At 38.2% G+C, this 17,699-nt stretch overlaps 1 protein-coding gene across 2 annotated transcripts in view; it reads right to left on the reverse strand.

The window, feature by feature from the left end:
* Window positions 1-17,699, reverse strand: part of BPTF (bromodomain PHD finger transcription factor) — a 54,450-nt gene that overhangs the window by 16,597 nt on the left and 20,154 nt on the right. Inside the window, exons 4-22 of one of the 2 annotated variants that reach the window (XM_058817281.1) lie at window positions 17,425-17,625; window positions 16,753-16,941; window positions 13,998-14,162; window positions 13,635-13,810; window positions 12,374-12,729; window positions 11,964-12,095; window positions 11,296-11,425; window positions 10,640-10,775; window positions 9,947-10,165; window positions 7,291-9,661; window positions 6,941-7,065; window positions 6,603-6,731; window positions 6,152-6,302; window positions 5,273-5,396; window positions 3,629-3,881; window positions 3,030-3,191; window positions 1,919-2,067; window positions 1,507-1,630; window positions 759-982 (exon numbers count right to left, since the gene is read on the reverse strand). In XM_058817281.1, the coding sequence (XP_058673264.1) occupies window positions 759-982; window positions 1,507-1,630; window positions 1,919-2,067; window positions 3,030-3,191; window positions 3,629-3,881; window positions 5,273-5,396; window positions 6,152-6,302; window positions 6,603-6,731; window positions 6,941-7,065; window positions 7,291-9,661; window positions 9,947-10,165; window positions 10,640-10,775; window positions 11,296-11,425; window positions 11,964-12,095; window positions 12,374-12,729; window positions 13,635-13,810; window positions 13,998-14,162; window positions 16,753-16,941; window positions 17,425-17,625 (5,516 nt within the window). The remainder of the gene's footprint in view (window positions 1-758; window positions 983-1,506; window positions 1,631-1,918; window positions 2,068-3,029; window positions 3,192-3,628; window positions 3,882-5,272; window positions 5,397-6,151; window positions 6,303-6,602; window positions 6,732-6,940; window positions 7,066-7,290; window positions 9,662-9,946; window positions 10,166-10,639; window positions 10,776-11,295; window positions 11,426-11,963; window positions 12,096-12,373; window positions 12,730-13,634; window positions 13,811-13,997; window positions 14,163-16,752; window positions 16,942-17,424; window positions 17,626-17,699) is intronic. The other variant, XM_058817282.1, reaches the window with a different exon arrangement.

Consider the following 17,699-nt stretch of genomic DNA (forward strand, 5'->3'; position numbering starts at 1 on the left):
GGGGCAGCCACAGCTGCTCTGGGCAAACTGTGTCAGGGCCTCCTCAGCCTCACAGTGAAGAATTTCCTCCCAGTATCTAATCTAAACCTACCCTCCCCTTCAGCTTAAACTCCAAGTCTTGTTCCACCTACAAAAAACCTTATCTGGCAACAAGCAGTCTGTACATTGCAATTATTTATATGAATTATTTATAGTTTGAAGAACAGATGTTGTGGTAAATCAGACATTTATTTTTACCCAAAAAATGACTCTCAACTTATTTTTTGCCAACAGACCTTCATGATCTGAACATGTAAGAAATTGTAAGAACTTTTTCCTCCTCTGCTCACAGATACTGCAACTTTTCATCTGAGATTCTGGATAGCATGAATGCAAACTAGATCTTCACATCAAATCAAAAGACAAGTAATCAAAATTATGATCTGAATGTCTACAAAACAGACCATACAGAATAATTATGTCCCTTACTGCTATTAAACAATTTTTTTCATGCTGCTGAATACTCCTGATGCCAGTTACCTTACTGGGAAGTACAACAGGAAGCAAGCATTAAAACTTTACCATTAAAACTACTTACTTTTTATTTACTATTTATTATATTTATTTACTATTTAAGCTGCTTTCAGTCTGTAATTATGCCAATGCTCATCCTAAATGAAGCCAGACACATGAATTTAAGGGCACAGGCACTAAATGCTGAAATGCAAAGGCAGGATGGGTTAGCACACTTCCACACCCAGGGCTGTGCAGTGCTTTACCTGCCCTTGTGTGAGCTGGGTGAGCTGGGCCATTGTCAGCTTCACCTGGCCCTGCTGGGGGCGAGGGGGAGGTGTTGGGGTCTGAGGCTGAACTTGTTGAGGGGCTGTCCCAGAACTTGTGATGGTTTTCTGCCCAGTGCTGGAGGAAGCTGTGCTGGTACTAGAAACTGCTGTTGAGACAGGCTGACCCCTGATTATCTGAGTCACCACTTGCTGGGTCTGACCTGTAAGAGAAGAATTTGAGCTCAGAAACACATTTTAAACTTTTTAACTGTAGGCACACCAAACCCCTAAGTCACAAATTGCAATGGGGTGTGATGGTGATCAGACAGGTGAAGCAAACGCTGCAGTTTGCACATAAATGTTCTTTACAAACCATTTGTGTGATTGAAAAATGTCTGCAAAATAGTTTAACTACAGTTGCATGCATATAAAAAATTTTCAAACACTGAGCTTCTTAAGATAAAACATACAAAAAAAGGGCTTTCTCAATGCACAATTACTCTATGAGTTTTTAAGTCTTGTGGGGCTTTTTTATTTTGGGATTTTTTCTCCAAATGAATGGACTCAAAACTAATGTGTCAATGATAAATAACATTGACAAAGCCTCCAACAAACACATCCAAAAGCTGAAAAAGGCATTCGTCGAAGATCAAAACGGGGGATTCTTGCATTGGGACACAATGATTTGATGAAGAAACAAACCATGGATTTCACACTGGGAATTGAAATATTAAAGTGAACCTACTGGCTGGCAGAATACCTTGTTGCACCACTACAGGTGTTCTGATGATGGCCTTGCCAAGGGCGGGCTGCTGCAGCGGGGTCCGGATCACCGTCATCCCGGGGCGCAGCGGCGTCCCCTGCACCACCTGAGCACACAGAGGGGACAGCACCTGTCAGCCTGAGCGAAAGCCCCTGGAACATGCCCTGAATGGTTTTCCACATGTGTTTAAATTTTCCCAACTCTTGTACCTCTTTGGAATAAAGGATCCATACACATCATTGCTGTGATGAGCCAAAACTATTGAAAAGCAATTAGCCAGAACTTTTAATATCTGCCCATAACTTAAAGTCTACACATTTAATTTTTTTTTGAGCTAAATACCATATACACTTACATTTTTTTGAATTTAATTGTATTGAGAAAAACATCTTACTTGTGAAGTGCTTGTTGTTCCTAACGTCCCTGTGGTGTTTGGCCTAATGGTTACAGTTGCTGTCCTTGGCTGGAATGAAGTAAAGGTTTGACTTGCACCTGTAGTTGATGGAATGATACCCAATACCTTTTGCTGAACTTGAACCACACCTAATTAAAGAAAAATTGAGAATTCATTAATGACAAAATGGCCAGCAAAAGAAGTAAATGCAACTCCAGGGTGGCATTTAGAACACAAGTCTCCAGGTTTCTAAAATACCTTTGAGTCTTTCAACATTTCTTGGGAAAGCCTTTGTCATATTGTAAAAAGAAGCAGCATTATACTTTGTGAATAGTCCAACTACATTTTAAGTTAAGAAACAGATGTTTTAGAAAAGATTAAGGAAAGTGTGAATCTTCACAAAGATCAGTTTGATGGTAACTGCAAAGAAGTCCTTGCATTGACAGAGTGCCACAAATTAGTGTTATACAACCATTAAAAGCTATAATCTGATTAATTTCAAGTGTAGGAGAGCAGTTTAAACACCTTTCACCTACAACAATGTGGTGCTGAAGAAAACGGGCAATGCTTCTCCTGTCACCTATGAAATTTCAATGCAAAATCTGCAGCCTTCATGATGTGCTCAGATGCTAAATATAATGGAGACAGAGAATTGAGTTTTTCTGTTCAATATACATACATAAATCTCAAAAAAATTAAGTCCTCTTCTTGAGGAGAGAATCAAAAATGCTAATCTTAGTCTGGAGCCAAACTCCTGCTCATCAGTGAAGAGCAGCTGTAGGCATTAATACTTTTGTGAAGAAAGTTTCTTTGTTGATTTAGATAACAAAAAAAAAAGCATGCTTCATTCCACATAGGTCAAAATAAAGCTCCTAATTTTGTGCTGTGAAATGCAGAATAATTTATAGGCAAAAAACTTGCACTTTTCCCCTTACAGACACAAATATGCAACAGAGGGGGAACAAGCTGTAGAAACTTGTACTTTTATATATATATATAAAATATATTTTTCCCCCTTCACATCATAGTTTACTTCACTGGGAAAAAAGTGTCAAAGGAGAATTAAACAGCAAGCTGGAATACAGTTTTTATTCAGTTCCCTTTGCCCTACCTCCTTGAGTTGATGGCACATTGACGGCAACAATCTTGCTGTTTGCAGGGAGTGGCAGCTTAGTTATCACTTTCCCTGCCATCGTTACTGGGCTGCCTGAGAGCTGGAAGGTCTGCCCTGTGCTGGCAATGCTTGTGGCTGAGCTGGCAGCTGTGCTAGTGGCTATTGAGGCACACAGAACAGGCAGGTTTAGAGCAGAATCATTAGTCAATGAAATGACTGTTTTTCAAGCATGAAACAGCAAACTACAGGATTATTTTTACTTTTTTTTTTTTTTTTTTTTAATGTGTCATGCTTTCTTTGGTAAAGGTTCTTTATTGGAAACAGTATGTTACATCATAGAATGCTTTCATGAATGATACTGGCACAAAAACTGTCAGTAATTGATGAGACAGGTCAGAAATGAGTCTTCCTAGCAGAAGTCAGAACAAGGAGAAACTAGACAGATATAATCTCAGAAATGTCCTTCTGGCATAGCAAGAGTTAAGAGCAAAGATAACCAGAAATGTAATAATGCTGCATGTCTGGAGAAGATGTGATGTGATGCACACACAGGGTGAACTCCAGCAATGCTCCTTCCATGACAAATGATTCCTTACCTGTTGAAGACTGGCCTTGCTTAACCCAAGTAGCAAAAGTTTGATGGAAATTCTTGTTCTGTTGGAATGTTACTGTAGCTGGAGACCCCACTTTAGTGGTGAGCACTACTTTGGTTCCTGTGGGGACAGGGCCTGTCAGAGGGCCCACCACGACTTTCTGGGGTGTGGACACTGTGGTTGCAGTGCTGCTGGCTGTGCTGGCTGCAGGGACCACCCCTCCTGCAGGGATCTGCTTCTGCTGCTCCAGCCGCTTCTGGTCAGAAAAAAACGGAATAAAGAGATCATTTGTATTTTCAGATTTTACAACATCAACATTGTCTCTACCCAGTGTTGAGAGATAAAGGCCTCTGGTAGGATTTTAGCTCAAATTAGGATTATAGTTCAAATGGAGAGGATTGAAGAATAGGCTCCTTGATCTCCAGAACTACAAATCTGCTTAGAATACACAGCCAGAAACTTTCCTTTATAACAACTTTTAAATCCTTGCCTTATGTTAATTTCACTGCACATTTTACTTATAAAAACCTGCACAACATATTAATTTGTCTCAGATTAATCAGAAAGATTTAAAAAACTTTTAAAAATATCCATCTCTATTTGGCTTTGACCATGTACATGCATCTCTGTCAGTAATTGATACATCATCATCAACACAGAGTTTACTATTAGCATTCCTAAATTTAGAGCTTCCTGCACTGAGATCCTGCCACTTACAGAAAAAATCAGACTGTATCATTCTGTTTCACCACTGAGAATGCAATTTTAAAAACTATTATTTTAAATTTAAATCCAGTTTTCAGCCTGCTTAAAAAAATTAGGTTCAAAATCCCTTACCTTACCCACTGACCTTCTGTGGTGTAACTGTTGAAAAAGCATATTAAATCTAGAGATTCCCTTAGTGAAGGGATGTATCAGCAGGCTCTTCTAAAATGTCAACTAATCTAACATTTTTTCCTATGTTACTGGAATTATATCTGTATTTATCTAATTTAAATTCCAGCACTATATTGCAGTAATGCCCACAAATCAGAAGCACTCATTCACTATTAAAGGGTTTTTGTCAGGGCAGATGAAATGAAGAAGGAATATATTGAGTAAAAGCACAGTTCTTAATAATGTATGTGAAATATCAACATGGCATCAGATTTCCTAATTTTAATTGCATACATTTAAATGTAAATACATATACATATCTACATATATTTAAATAAAATTACCAATGGGCTTAACTCAGAAAACGTAAGATAGAATAAAATCAAAAGATTCAATTTGAGTGAAGCATGAAATGCAGTTGTATTCCCAAGTCAGCTGTATTCCAAGGCAGCTTTCCACCACACATAGAACACTGAGAAGTTTACCTGGAGATGGTGCTTCCCAGCCTTCTTTAAAATGATAACAAACTAAACCTTTCTAAAGTGTTACAAATGACGTGGGTGAAAAACAGGCAATCCAGAACAAACCTCTGCATTAACCCTTTTTCAAAATAACAGATGTATACAGTGGCAGCAGCATTGTTTGATGGCTTAATCTGCAGTTGGAATATTTGGAAATGGTGTAAGCAAGGGCTGACTGCATTTCCCAGGCTATGATGCGTGTGCTGAGCAGTGCAGTTGCTGACTGCTGGGACGACCAACAGCTCCCCACCTGCTGGGCAGCCAAACGTTGGTGTTTTAGCTGAGCCTCCAATTGGGCCTTGAACTCCTCTGCCTTCTTCTGTTCACTAACCTTAGCCTGTTGTTCAACTGCCTGTGCCTTTTCCTTCTCCACCCTGCCAAAGACACAAGCAAAAGTGAGTTATACCACCACATAAAATCCAACCATCAAACTGCATTTTGTTTTACTCAGTTTAACTGCTCTTGTAAGAGCAACCATCAAGACAAAAGATCACTGAAAAACTGGTCACAGCTTTAAAAATATTTAGAAATAAACTACTGAAGTTGCATGCAACATGCCTGAAATATCCTAATGCTAAAACACTGCAACATCTTACAGGAAACTATGAATCAAAACTGGAATTTATAATCACATCTGAGACTGCAAGGAACCCATGCAATAACATACATTTAAAATTGCTCTAAGAGACTCAAAAATGTTCCAACTTTAAGCACATGATGCTGAAAATATGCATCTTATGACTTGAGTATTCTCAGGCTCAATTTACTTGTACACAGTCATTTTCTTTGGATTATAGAAGTATTTAACAAATACTGTACAAAGTCATGCCAAAAGCAGCCTACAGCCTTTTGATGCATTACAGTAATAACCTTTTAGCATTTAACAGTAGTTAATTCATAAGTACCGAAAAATTAATACAATATTAGTTCTAACAAATCTGAAATATCTGCATACCTTAGTTTAGGTACCAGCAGATAGTTTAGCTTTGTAACTTTATCAAAAGGCCCAGTAAAAACCCAACACAGCTGTGTTTCTATTGATCACAGTGACCAGCTTTGTGTTCTCCAGGGGAACTTTTATTTAACAATCACACAAATGAAGACTACTTTCTTTAAAAGCTCACTTTACCTTTCAGCAAATGCCCTGATCTCCCACAGTTCCAACTCCTCCTCTGCTACCCAAGTTTCCATTATAACAGGGCCTGTTTGCTTGGGTGTTTCTGGCCTTTTTGGCCTGAGGGCACTCGATCGCAGTCCCTTCCTCTGGGGCGTTGGAGTTTCTTTAGAGAGCAGTCAAAACACACACATTAAGCTATACTGTAAAACGAAACTGAAGTGTAAACCAAGATTTAGGGATGTTTTCAGTCCCATTTTATAAACAGGGAGGCCTTTCAGCTTCAAATAAATCATGTCCACTTGTTAAATGCAGCATTTGTTTCCCATAGGTAAATTAATAGTTCCTGGCAAGCTGCATTTGCTCCCTTGATGGGCTGAATTAGCATAAAGATCCAGTTACTTTAATTTCTCTAGATTACAGGGGGGTGGGGGGAATGTCTAAACAAGCAAATAAACAAACCAACCTTTTGGAGCCTCTGGTACACCAATGGGACAAATGATTTTTCTTATACAGTACTCTGAGCGGATCCCATACGGACCAACATCTCTCCTCTTGATTATTTCTGTTGTTGTAATTTCAGTTTCAGTTGTTTCTGCAACAAATTAGTCCCAGCACATTAATAACAGAAACAAATAAAGCTAAATCTCCAATCAAGCCAGTGTACTCAAGGCAGAGAAACAACAAACAAAATTCAAATGCCACAGCTGACAGCAAGCCTTTATAGAAATGTTTTGAGTGTAACACTCAGAATTTACAGCAAAAGCTTTTGCAAAGAAAACCAGAAATTGAAAATAACAATACCTGTCCTTGTGGTTCCTCCCCCAGGGGGAGCTTTAGCTGCCATATCATCCCACTTGAGACATGCCCACAATAACCTCAACATCAGGCTCACTCCAGCCAATGATTTGACTGTTTGGAGTCGGTACCTAATAACAGAATATAAAATTATACTTTAAAATAAATTTAAAATACCCAACCAAACCAACAGGACAAAGGATTTCCATGCTATTTCTACTAAATAATATAGAAGACTGAATAAAAACCAGCAAAATTTGCGTATTTGGGAATAAACATGTGTATCACTTGTATTTTAAAAAATCAATTAATTTCATCACATCCTAGACTTTTTCTTAAAAATGCAAGGTATGTACCTCCAAGTGATCCCAAATGTCGGTCTTGGTGATGGATATGGCCAGATATCCAAGGCAGGCTTTGCATTGTAATTGAAATAAGGAACCTCTCTGATCCCTCCTCTCCTGGCCAGCTTTTTCAAGTCATCATTGGGTAAAACAAATATGCTTTTTTTACTGCTTTTGGTAACAAATTTCCTATAAGATGGCAAGGCAGTTCCAGAACGAGTTTTTTTGGGTCTTGTGAATTTCATTAACTTCACTTTGTCTTTTGTGGAATATTCTTTGCTGACAGTCATGGAAGTCACCAAAGTGCCCTCTGGGGTGGTCAGCGAGTCGGTGACTGTGGTGGTAACCACTGTTTTACTGTGCTCCTGCACAGAGATGACATCAGAGTTACTCTCTGAGGCTGGAGTGGTGAGCTTGGTGACAGTGGTGGTGGTGGTGACAGTGGAGATGGCACAGTTTTCTGTAGAGGAAACAACTGTGGTCTTCTCATCACTGGCAGCTCCAGTCTCTGCTACCTTAAACACCGTTTTGGACTCTGTGGACACAGTTGAGGTTGTGGTAGTCACTTCAGTAATAACAGTTTTCATTTTACTTTCTCCATTGATATTTTCCATTTTATTTATTCCATTTTGGTCAGCAAAGTGACTGCTCAAGATGGATTCCTCACATGAGGTTACAGGAGATGGAGCAACTTTCTTCTCCTCACTTGCTTCAGTCTCCATAGATTCTGTTTCACTGTTCAGGTTATTTTCTTTACAGACAGGCTGTGCTGGCAGGGAAGCAGAGCCCCCACTGGCAGATCTCTCAGGAGAAAGCTGCTTTTCTTCAGTTTTCTGCACACACTTGGGCACTTCATCTGGTGGCTGAAGACTCTCTCCAGACTCAGGTGAACTCTGCAGATGTGACTTTGAGGCCACATTATTTTTATCCTTTGTGTCCTCTCCCATGATGTCACCATTCATGAATGGTTTTACTGAAGATTCCTTAAAAGTCAACGGTTTTATTTCATGTTCTGGAATGGCTTTATTAATATTATTAACTTTTGGTTCAATATCACCCCCTGCCTTAGCTTCACAGGTATTTTTCACTAAGCAGTCATCATTTGATAATGCTTTAATGTCATTGTCTTTTCCATTCATTTGAAATGATGATTTTTCTTTTTCTGTCTCAGTTTCTTCATCTTTATTATTCTTTTTGTCAGTAATAGTATTTACATTTGTCTGATCAAGATATTTGTTCATGGTACCTGTCTCCACTTTCAGTTCCTGACCTTTCTTTCGACCATTAGCCTCTGTTAGTTTAGAGCTCAGTAAATCTTTGTTATCATTTTCCCCATCCATGTGTTCCAGACCTTGACTTTCAAGGTTTCTTTCAGAAATCAGCCCTGTTTTAAATGATTCTAGATCTTTATTAGCTGATTTTTGGTGAAATATCAGCTTTTCAGATTTACTTTCAGTCTTTACAGGAATTTCTTCCTCCATTTCACTTTCTTGAGAGGACATGGTTTCCATATGGCTTTTTATCATACAATTGTTTTCTGGATCTTTGCTTTGCTGTTCAGAATCCCCTTCTGAGTCTGGTTTTTCAAGAGTGCCCACAGCATCTCTTCTACAGCTGCTTTCAGGTACCAGTGGTCCTAAGTTTCCAAGTTCTCGCTGAGACACTCTGGTAATAGGCAGCTTTTGTTTCAAGGGTTTTTGGGCTGTTTCTGAAACATCCCATTTGATTCTGCCTTCTGCACTGGTTTGTTTCAAGCCATCCACTAAAGAGCTCTCAGACTCCCCAAGAGCCTCTTGTCCTTGATGTTTATCAGCAGTGGAAGGCTCAGGGTTGTTCTGAACAGAGCTGTCTCCTTCAGAGGACTGAGGGCAGTCCTCATCCAGCAGCTGCCCCTCTTTTGAGAGCCTGTTGGACAAATGCAAGGAAGGTTCATCTTCATCCCCAGCTTTGCTGATGGGCAAACGGTCCTGTTCTGCATCTTCAGCTTGGGTCTGGTCTGAAATGTAGCTTTGATCCTGGGAAGGAGAGCCAAACTGGCCTCCTTCCTTCCCATTCCTCACTTGTAGCTCCTCTGTGTTTTTCTGGGGGCTCATAGATCGAATGCCCCCAGTTTTAGCACCAGCCTCCAGCTTCATCTTTTCTAGACGCTGTTTTTCCTCCAGTGTGAACTGTTTGATTCGCCGCTCCAGGAGCCCATCTAATTTTGATGATTTTACTTTCCTTTTGTAGCAAGTCCTTAAATGAAATCCCTCACTGACATTGATTATATCCCGCTTACAATGACTGTCCTCATCTTTTATGGAGGATTCAATTTTCACATCATCCACATCCATAGGTTCTTCTTTGACGACTTTATCATTTTCACCATCGGTGTCTTTTGCCACTGTGAAGAAGAAGTAACTCTGAGTTAGTGAGCTCTCCAGTAATGAATACAAATTATATTTTTACATTAAGTACTAAGAAATAAATGGGGCTTTTAGCATATTAAAAGATTGCAATTAAGAAAGGAACAAAAGCTTCAGACACTACCACAATGGATAACAAGCAATCATTTAACATTTTAGATTTCTTGACAAAATCTGTTACACAGTTTTCACTAGTTATTTCTGAGGTTCTATGCTTTTACTCATGCAATAACATGAGTTTCACAATAACAAAAGATTATCACCTGTGTCTTTTGCATGATCTAAGTTTTCAGAAATTGAGTCAACTTCTAATTTGTCTTCACGCAACTTTTCTTCTTTTACTTGTACTTTCTCCAAGGTTTCTGAAACATCTTTTTCTTTTGCTTGCAGATCTCGAGAATCCTTTGCTCTGTCTTTGTCTGCTTTTACCTTAGCTGCACCTTTTCGTTTATCCAAGTTGCATTTTTCATCTTCGCTCTTTGCTATTAACAAATTAAATTATTTCAATTATCCAGAGTATTTTTTGTACTCTGCCACATTTGAATGCATGTTAGTTTACCTCTCAAATCATCTGCATGCCATTAGTGAAATTCAGAAAAAGAATTAAGCATCTAGTACACCATAGATTAAACAGTGCACTACTGCATATATATATATATATATATATACACCCCCTCAATATTTAAGATGTTGGTTTTTTGTTTTGATGCTCTACATAACTTTTATTTACTTTTAATTTAAATAAGGTTATACAAAGATGTACAAGTGTTACACAAAACATAATTGAAGCAATTTAATGTAGCTACAAAATGTCTGTGACAATTGAACAGGTTACACTGACCAAGATTACCAGATATCCACAAAAGATTTGGTGGAAAATTACTCCTAAAGTCTCCTTAAGAAATGTTAACTAATAACTGCAATTTAAAAAAAAAGTAAGCATTGTAGACACTTACTTAATAGCAATTTTCTGTAATTTGCATTAGTATTTCCTGGCAGTTTGGGCATAAACCTGTGGACATGGGTTTTACTAATCCAGCTCCAGCCACCATATCCTGTTACTCTATATTCCTCTCCTTTTTGCTTCCAAACCTGTAAATATTTAAAAAAACAATATTAATGATACTATTTGCTGCATTATTAATGTTTATAGGAGCTTTTAAATTCACCTGTATCCTTGTTTCAACAAGTGTAGAGCAAAGAACTACTCCAACAAAAGTAGTTAATATCTACTGTAGGAGAATATGGAGGTTTTTACAGTAGTTCCCATTGTTTTATACAACCTTTCAAAGGCTGGATTTTTTGGGGAGAGGGAGTGGGACAGGGACAGACACACAGACAAGATTCTAATAACCCCCTAGAACCTTCCATAAGGAAAGGCTGCATTTGCAGACCAGTATATGTCACTTGGGCAGTGTCAATAAGAGCATGACACAGACCAAATTCAGTTCAGACCAAGATCATGTGCTTGAATGCATGGCCATGGTTCCTATTTCCATGGAGGACTAACACAAGGAAATGAACACTCTAAGTTTAAATGAAAAACAGAAAGAGAGTCAGAAATGAACAGTTTCTGTGCTTTCTTTGTACTTCCCACAACAGAAACCCTCACCTGGTGTTTGACAGGAAATGTGTATTTCACCCATGTAGCTTGCTGCATTGTTTCCTCTTCTTCTTGCTTTCTCTCTTTTTTTTTCACTTTCTCCTTTTCTTCTCTTTCTATTGCTGTCATTCTGCGTAATCTGATCCACAGAGATTTAAGTGCATTTAAGTACAGGATTTTGCAAGCAAATATAAGATGTCAACAGCACCTAATAATCCTTTGAATAAGTTTAGATATTTGAAGTTAAGAGCAATGCTCACTATCAGGTTTTAGGTATTACTTGTAACAGGAACATCACTTTTCTTGCTATTTCAGTGAGGCAAACACAGCTGGATGCAATTGTGTCTAACACTAGACACATTTATTTTCTGCTCCTATGACAAAATGAGAGACAAAACCCAGACTCCACTGAACTGAGAGTGTTGAAATTTGCTCTTCTACTCTCCCAGAGTTTTAGCAGTTTTGAGACTGTGGCTCAGATAAAACAGACACAGGAGCAATGACACTATAAAAATATTGTAATGGTTTTTCACTGTTTCTGTTTGAGAAAATACACTTCAATTGCTGAATGATTATCTCAATTTAAATATAATTCTTATAGGCTTAGAGGAACTAGCAATTGCAAGCTAAAGTAAAATTCTCATATTCAACAATATTTTAGTATTTATTAATTTTACCTCGTATGCCCCAAGGATTCCCTCCAGATGGGCAGCATGACAACTGGTTTGATTGCACATTCCAAAATAGCCAGTGCTAGTGCAAATTCTCTGGGTTTGCTGCACATCTGAACAGCCTTAATCCAATTAGACCTAAATTGGAAAAAAGAGAACAATCTGAAACATATACATGAACAAACATACCTTGCCATTTTAAGAAGACTTCATGGTAGGATAAAAACTCCTGCAGTAATACTTTACTCAAGTGTACAGCCCTTTTAGCCTTCATCATAAACACATATTTTGTTTTATTATAGTGAAGCATAGCTTGGAAATCACAGATTTGAAAAAACAAAGACTATTGTTTATTACCACTGCTAGCAAAACCACAAGTAAAATATGAGAATATGCATTTCCATTGATTCATTTACCTGTGGGAAGCCCAATTAGGGTGAAGGAAGGATGCTGGGATATTGTTTTCCAGCTGAATAATGGTCAGTCTCAGGGTGGATATGGTGAGAACTTTGGAGCCATGCACAGACCCATTCCACTTGAACTCTCCAGCTGGGGTCAGGCAGAATTTGTGTGAGAGGTGTCTCCTCTTGTCATGGTCCTCCCTGTGCTGGTGCTTGTTCAGGGCAAAGGAGTTGGTGGCATATTGGTTGTGATACACACGGTACTTCCCCTCCTGCCCCAGTTTGAAATAGTTGTTGATATTTCCTTTAATCACCACGTCCTTCTTGGTGTTCACTCGGGACACTTCCCCTTGGGAGTTCACCACCAGAACCTTATGAAAGAAATATTGGAAACTTTTCAGGGAATCTGTAAAGTAATTCCTTCTCTTATTAATGATTTATGCTTCAAATGTCTACATATAAAAGAATAAAAATACCCCAGTGCAAGAATAAAAATGCACCAGTGTGTAGAAACAAATAACTGTTCATCCAAACATCAATACATGTACTTCATCACTGCCTGTCTACAGAGTTAGGATATTCCCAGATCAAATTTAACATTAAAAAACATCATCCAGGCTTCTCAGACCAACAGGAATCTGTTTTGCTGTTCTGATTGTGCCTATGGAGGGAGGGAGCTCTGGGAAAGCAGCTTCATTAAACTCAGGGAAGCCCTCTGTGAACCCCCTCCTTGGTACATCAGAGAATTCAGGCATGCAGCTTGGGAAACGAGGATCCTGGACTTTGAAAACATGGCATAGGTAACATCACTGGACTAATCTGTTTGCCAATAAATTCACTAAGTGTTAACTTACATGGAAAATCAATTATAAAAAATAAAATTAATATACAAAATAATATTCAGACAATTAACTGCAAAAAAGTCCCAATGTTTGAGTATTTCCTTCCTGGAAAAACTGGGCTCCTTAAAAAATCCAGAACCAAGACAACAAACAACCCAGTCATACAAAACAACTACACCAGTGCTCTGGGTCACTGCCATCACTTTGGAGAGAGCACTCAAGAGAGCAAAGGACAGGGGGGGAAAAGCTTCCTGTAATACAACAATTTCACCATTTGTTAATTTATTATTACTGCCTTTTTTTAAAGTACCCCCATTACCTGAAAAAAATCCCTTTTTAAAAATTTTCAGTAAAATTTAGTATCCTTTAAAGAAATTAACATTTTTTCAGAACATTTTTTGTAGTTCTTTAAGTTTTCCAAGATGTGCACAAACCTCTCTGGTTTCTTTATATAACTTATTTGCTTCATTTGCTGCAGCAGCAACCTGCTGGCTTTTCATCTGGCTCAGTTTGCTGTCTGGATTTCTCAATCTGGTGAGCATCCGTGTCGAGCCTGGTGTGCCCTTCCCTGCCCCTGGAGAATCACTTCTGTCACCATTGGATTTCTCTCCTGCCCAGGAATAAAAAAAGGCTTTTAAAACAAATTTAACAATTGGAAGTTTTCTACTGATGTATGGAATTTACAAAAAGAACAGAAAGTTTAGTGAAAATATGCATAAAATGGAAGTTGGAGGTGTCATTATCCTTATCATCCTTATTATTAATATAATTATCGTTATTATTATTATTATTATTACCTAAATCCTCTGAAGCCTGGGATCCCCTCTCTGCATTTTCAGCATCATCAAGAGTCTTAATGGAGTCATTCTGGCCAGAGCCCAGCTCGCTGCCACTGCTGTTCTCAACATCTGCCTGTGGAGGGGCAGCAGAGCCACTGCTGGGGATCATCTGACCAGTTTCTTCTACAAAAGAACAACTTCAGTTTTAGTTTTTTCTTTTGAATTGGATCAATGCAATTTTTTAAAGTTTTCATTAAAAAAAATGCAGATGAATGTGTTTTGCTGGACTGGAGGGAAACGCATAGAAAATATTAGAGAGCACTGTGTCCATTAAAGTTTTTTTTTTTTCTGTTTCAAGCAGTTTCAACTTCTACATCTCTGAAGAACTGAAATTCATATCTCTACTTAAAATACATTTGTATTTCATCCAAGAATTTTTTTTTCTCTAGATGCACACACCGATAATCCTGAGATCGTTTTGCATTTAGAATTCACAAAATTTGGTCTTCCTGAAGCATCTGATTTTCTCTTTTAATTTTCTTTAGCTGCTCCTCAGAGCACACACCTTTCAATTTTCCTTGTTTTCCAATGAGTCTCTGATTTTCTCTTCCTCAGCACCTTCATCCTCAGGAATCCCACAGATTTCTGTTCCATTGGCACCACTCTAAATATCAGCCCACTTAAAATATCAGCCCCTTCCTGATCTGATGGATCTTGATGTGGCTTCAAATGGGTTCCTGGTCCCCAGCTGTCCTTGTTACTGTCTTGACAGCTCTGGACTCTGTTGTCACCTCACCTGTTGTGCTGCCCCAGGAGGAATTTTTGCCTAAATATCACTGAATTGCAGCCACCTCAAAATAAATCCCTGCACCCTCCCAGAAGGAACGAGCCCCCATCCCTGAAAACAGCAAAGCCAGCAATGTCTCCTGGCTCAGTGCCAGAGGGAGACAGCTCAGCTGTTTAAAACCTACCAGATCTGCCTGGTTCTAGAATTCTTCCAAAGCATCAGGGATTCTGATGTTGTTGAGAAGAGTGACAGAACAAAACTTGTTTTTTGTGAAATATTCACCACCAGCAGAAGGATGGATCGGATAAATATTCTGGAATTCTTAGAGGATCCCTAATCTGAATGCATCCTGATTTCTGACTGTGCCAAATGGGTGACCATGACTGTTTGATCCACCTCCCTTCTTACTATGAGGAGAAATGGATCTGTTTCCATGGCTGCTGTTTGGAGGAGAATGGAAGCACCCAAAGCAGACTCTTAATAAAGATTAATATCCAAACTGCATTTAACAAGGATGGTAACAGACATTCTCATCTATCTCTGCATTTTACTCATATTTCCCATTTCTTTTGGAGATAATTGCCTCACTGATCCTGGTTCAGTATCTCTCTCTGAAAGTCTCAAAATGAATTTCATAGTAAGAACACAAACATTGCTGTGAATATAGTGAATTAGACATGAGGAAAAACCTCCACACACACTTTCCTACCATAAAAGAGTCCATGAATATACAACTCACACAGAAGCTTTGGAAGGAGAAAAGTACTTGTGAAACCATAATAAATAATGATAACTATATAAGTGAATCTTTAAAATAAAACACAAACCCATAAATGTGTCTGAAACAAAATTATACTCTGTATCTTTTCCATTAAATCTTAACACAGTTATTTTAACTTTAAAAGGGAATAAAAAACAGGAGAACTGGCAAAAATATTTGGTCATGTATTAAAAATATGTGGATTTTGTCTCGTACATCAGGACATTTTCTGTACTTAAAAAGTGTATTATGAGGCTTGCAGATTACAGATTAATCTCAGCTTTCATTTGTCCTCTTGTTCAGAAAAGTTTATTACAAGGTTTGGATGCATTGACTTTCATAAGTTGAAAAGCTGCAGACTGTGACTGCATGGAGAACTATTTCTGTAGGAGAGAAAACATTTACTACCCCTTTTTAAAACATAACACACCAAGTATGTTCACATCACACATGTTCAGATTTTAAGAACTGAGAATAAAACTGAAAAGAAAATCTTGATAATTTTAAAGGTGATCAGCTGTTTAGAACAACATTTGGTTATGTAGTAAATCCTGTAATAGAATATAATTCTAAATGTAATATAAAGTAATTCTAGAATAGTACACTCATGCTTCATGCTACACTTAATCAACTCCCACTTATTCCTAAAGCAAGTTTGTCTGATTTTAAATAGTGTATATTATTACCTTTGAGTCACTGACATGGCAGAACAAAACATGTTAAAATACAATAACCCTTGTGCTTATAATTCTGAAATCTGTTTAAATTTCCAGCATGATAATTTTAATCTTGACATTTCAGTGCAATGGTTTATTCTCATGAATGAAAACACTTTGTTAGTAATTTATACAGTAAATGAGAGGTTAAAATAATAAACAAGCCAGCAGCAAATTAGATTTGAAATAAACTTTGAAAGGATGCTAACAATCATTACGGATCACTATGGAAAAATAAAATATAGAGAAAACAGAAAATAAAAAGCTTAGCCATAGTTGTCTTTGGAAGGCATGGATACAAATGCTAATGTCATGGAGGACCACAAATTTCAAGCACTAGTTGCAAGAAAATTAACTTTGAAATGTTAATAATGACAACGTAGCAGTAAAGGATGGCACTGCAAGCAAACAGCATGAGTGACATATGCTGGGAATGGTTTTAGTGGACAAATCAGAGAGAAAAACAGATTCCCCAAATTACAGAGGCATTGGTAACAGTGCCTTCTGTACCTGAGAGTTCCAGAGGGAGCTCTGATGCCACCTTCTTCTCTGCCACGTTGTTGCTATCAAGGGTTTCTGACTGACACCCCACTGCGTCCTTCCCTTCAGAGCAACTATTCTCTCCTGCAGGAGGGTTTGTGGTGCTGTCATCAGGGCTGCAGGTCACACAGTTACTTTTATCCCCAACGACTGTTGCCTCTACAGTAAAACGCACAACAAAACTTCAGGGATGTTCTTTATTATGCCTTAGGATGTCATTTGGCATCATCCATAGAAAGCAACTTCAGCAGCTTTGTTTGTTTGATAATGCTGAAAAACAGCAAGCTTTTTCCCTTCCTTTTTTTGCTATGAGATGGTATTGTCTCAGAATCAAAGAACAAACCAATTGTGAGTAGGAAAAAGTTAAAAATTGTGGCTTACTACAAACATGCTGATCACAACCTGTAAGTGCCACCTGTACCTCAAGGCAGGGTATCTAGGAGCCAGCTGTATAGAAGTAGGAAAGTTGGTGAAATTACTTAACAAGAACAATTCCAACAAAGCACAAAGGAACTGACAAATATCACCTATTACAGAAATATCTTGGAGAATCATACAAAGAAAGTATTGCATCAACACTTAAATAAATGGGGGGTTCACTTCACTTAAATGGAGCTGTTAAAGCACAGTCAGTTTCTTTACCTTCTGTTTTCTCTTTTTCCACATCTTGCTCACTCTGTGTTTCCTCAATTTTATCTTGGTCTCCAGATTCTTCCTTGTCTCTCTCAGCATCTGTCTGGTCATTATCAACATCACTTTTGGCCTTTTCTGCTTCCTCATCTCCTGTGTTTTTATCTTCCACTATTTCTCCTTTTCTTGCTCTGATAATGTCCAAAATTTCATCTACAACATAAAGCATGTTGTCAACATGAAACAACAAACCACCTACAGAGCCACGGAGCACAAACAACACGACA

The sequence above is a fragment of the Ammospiza caudacuta genome, chromosome 19 (genome assembly GCF_027887145.1).
Source record: "Ammospiza caudacuta isolate bAmmCau1 chromosome 19, bAmmCau1.pri, whole genome shotgun sequence".
In the NCBI taxonomy this organism is placed as follows: domain Eukaryota; kingdom Metazoa; phylum Chordata; class Aves; order Passeriformes; family Passerellidae; genus Ammospiza; species Ammospiza caudacuta.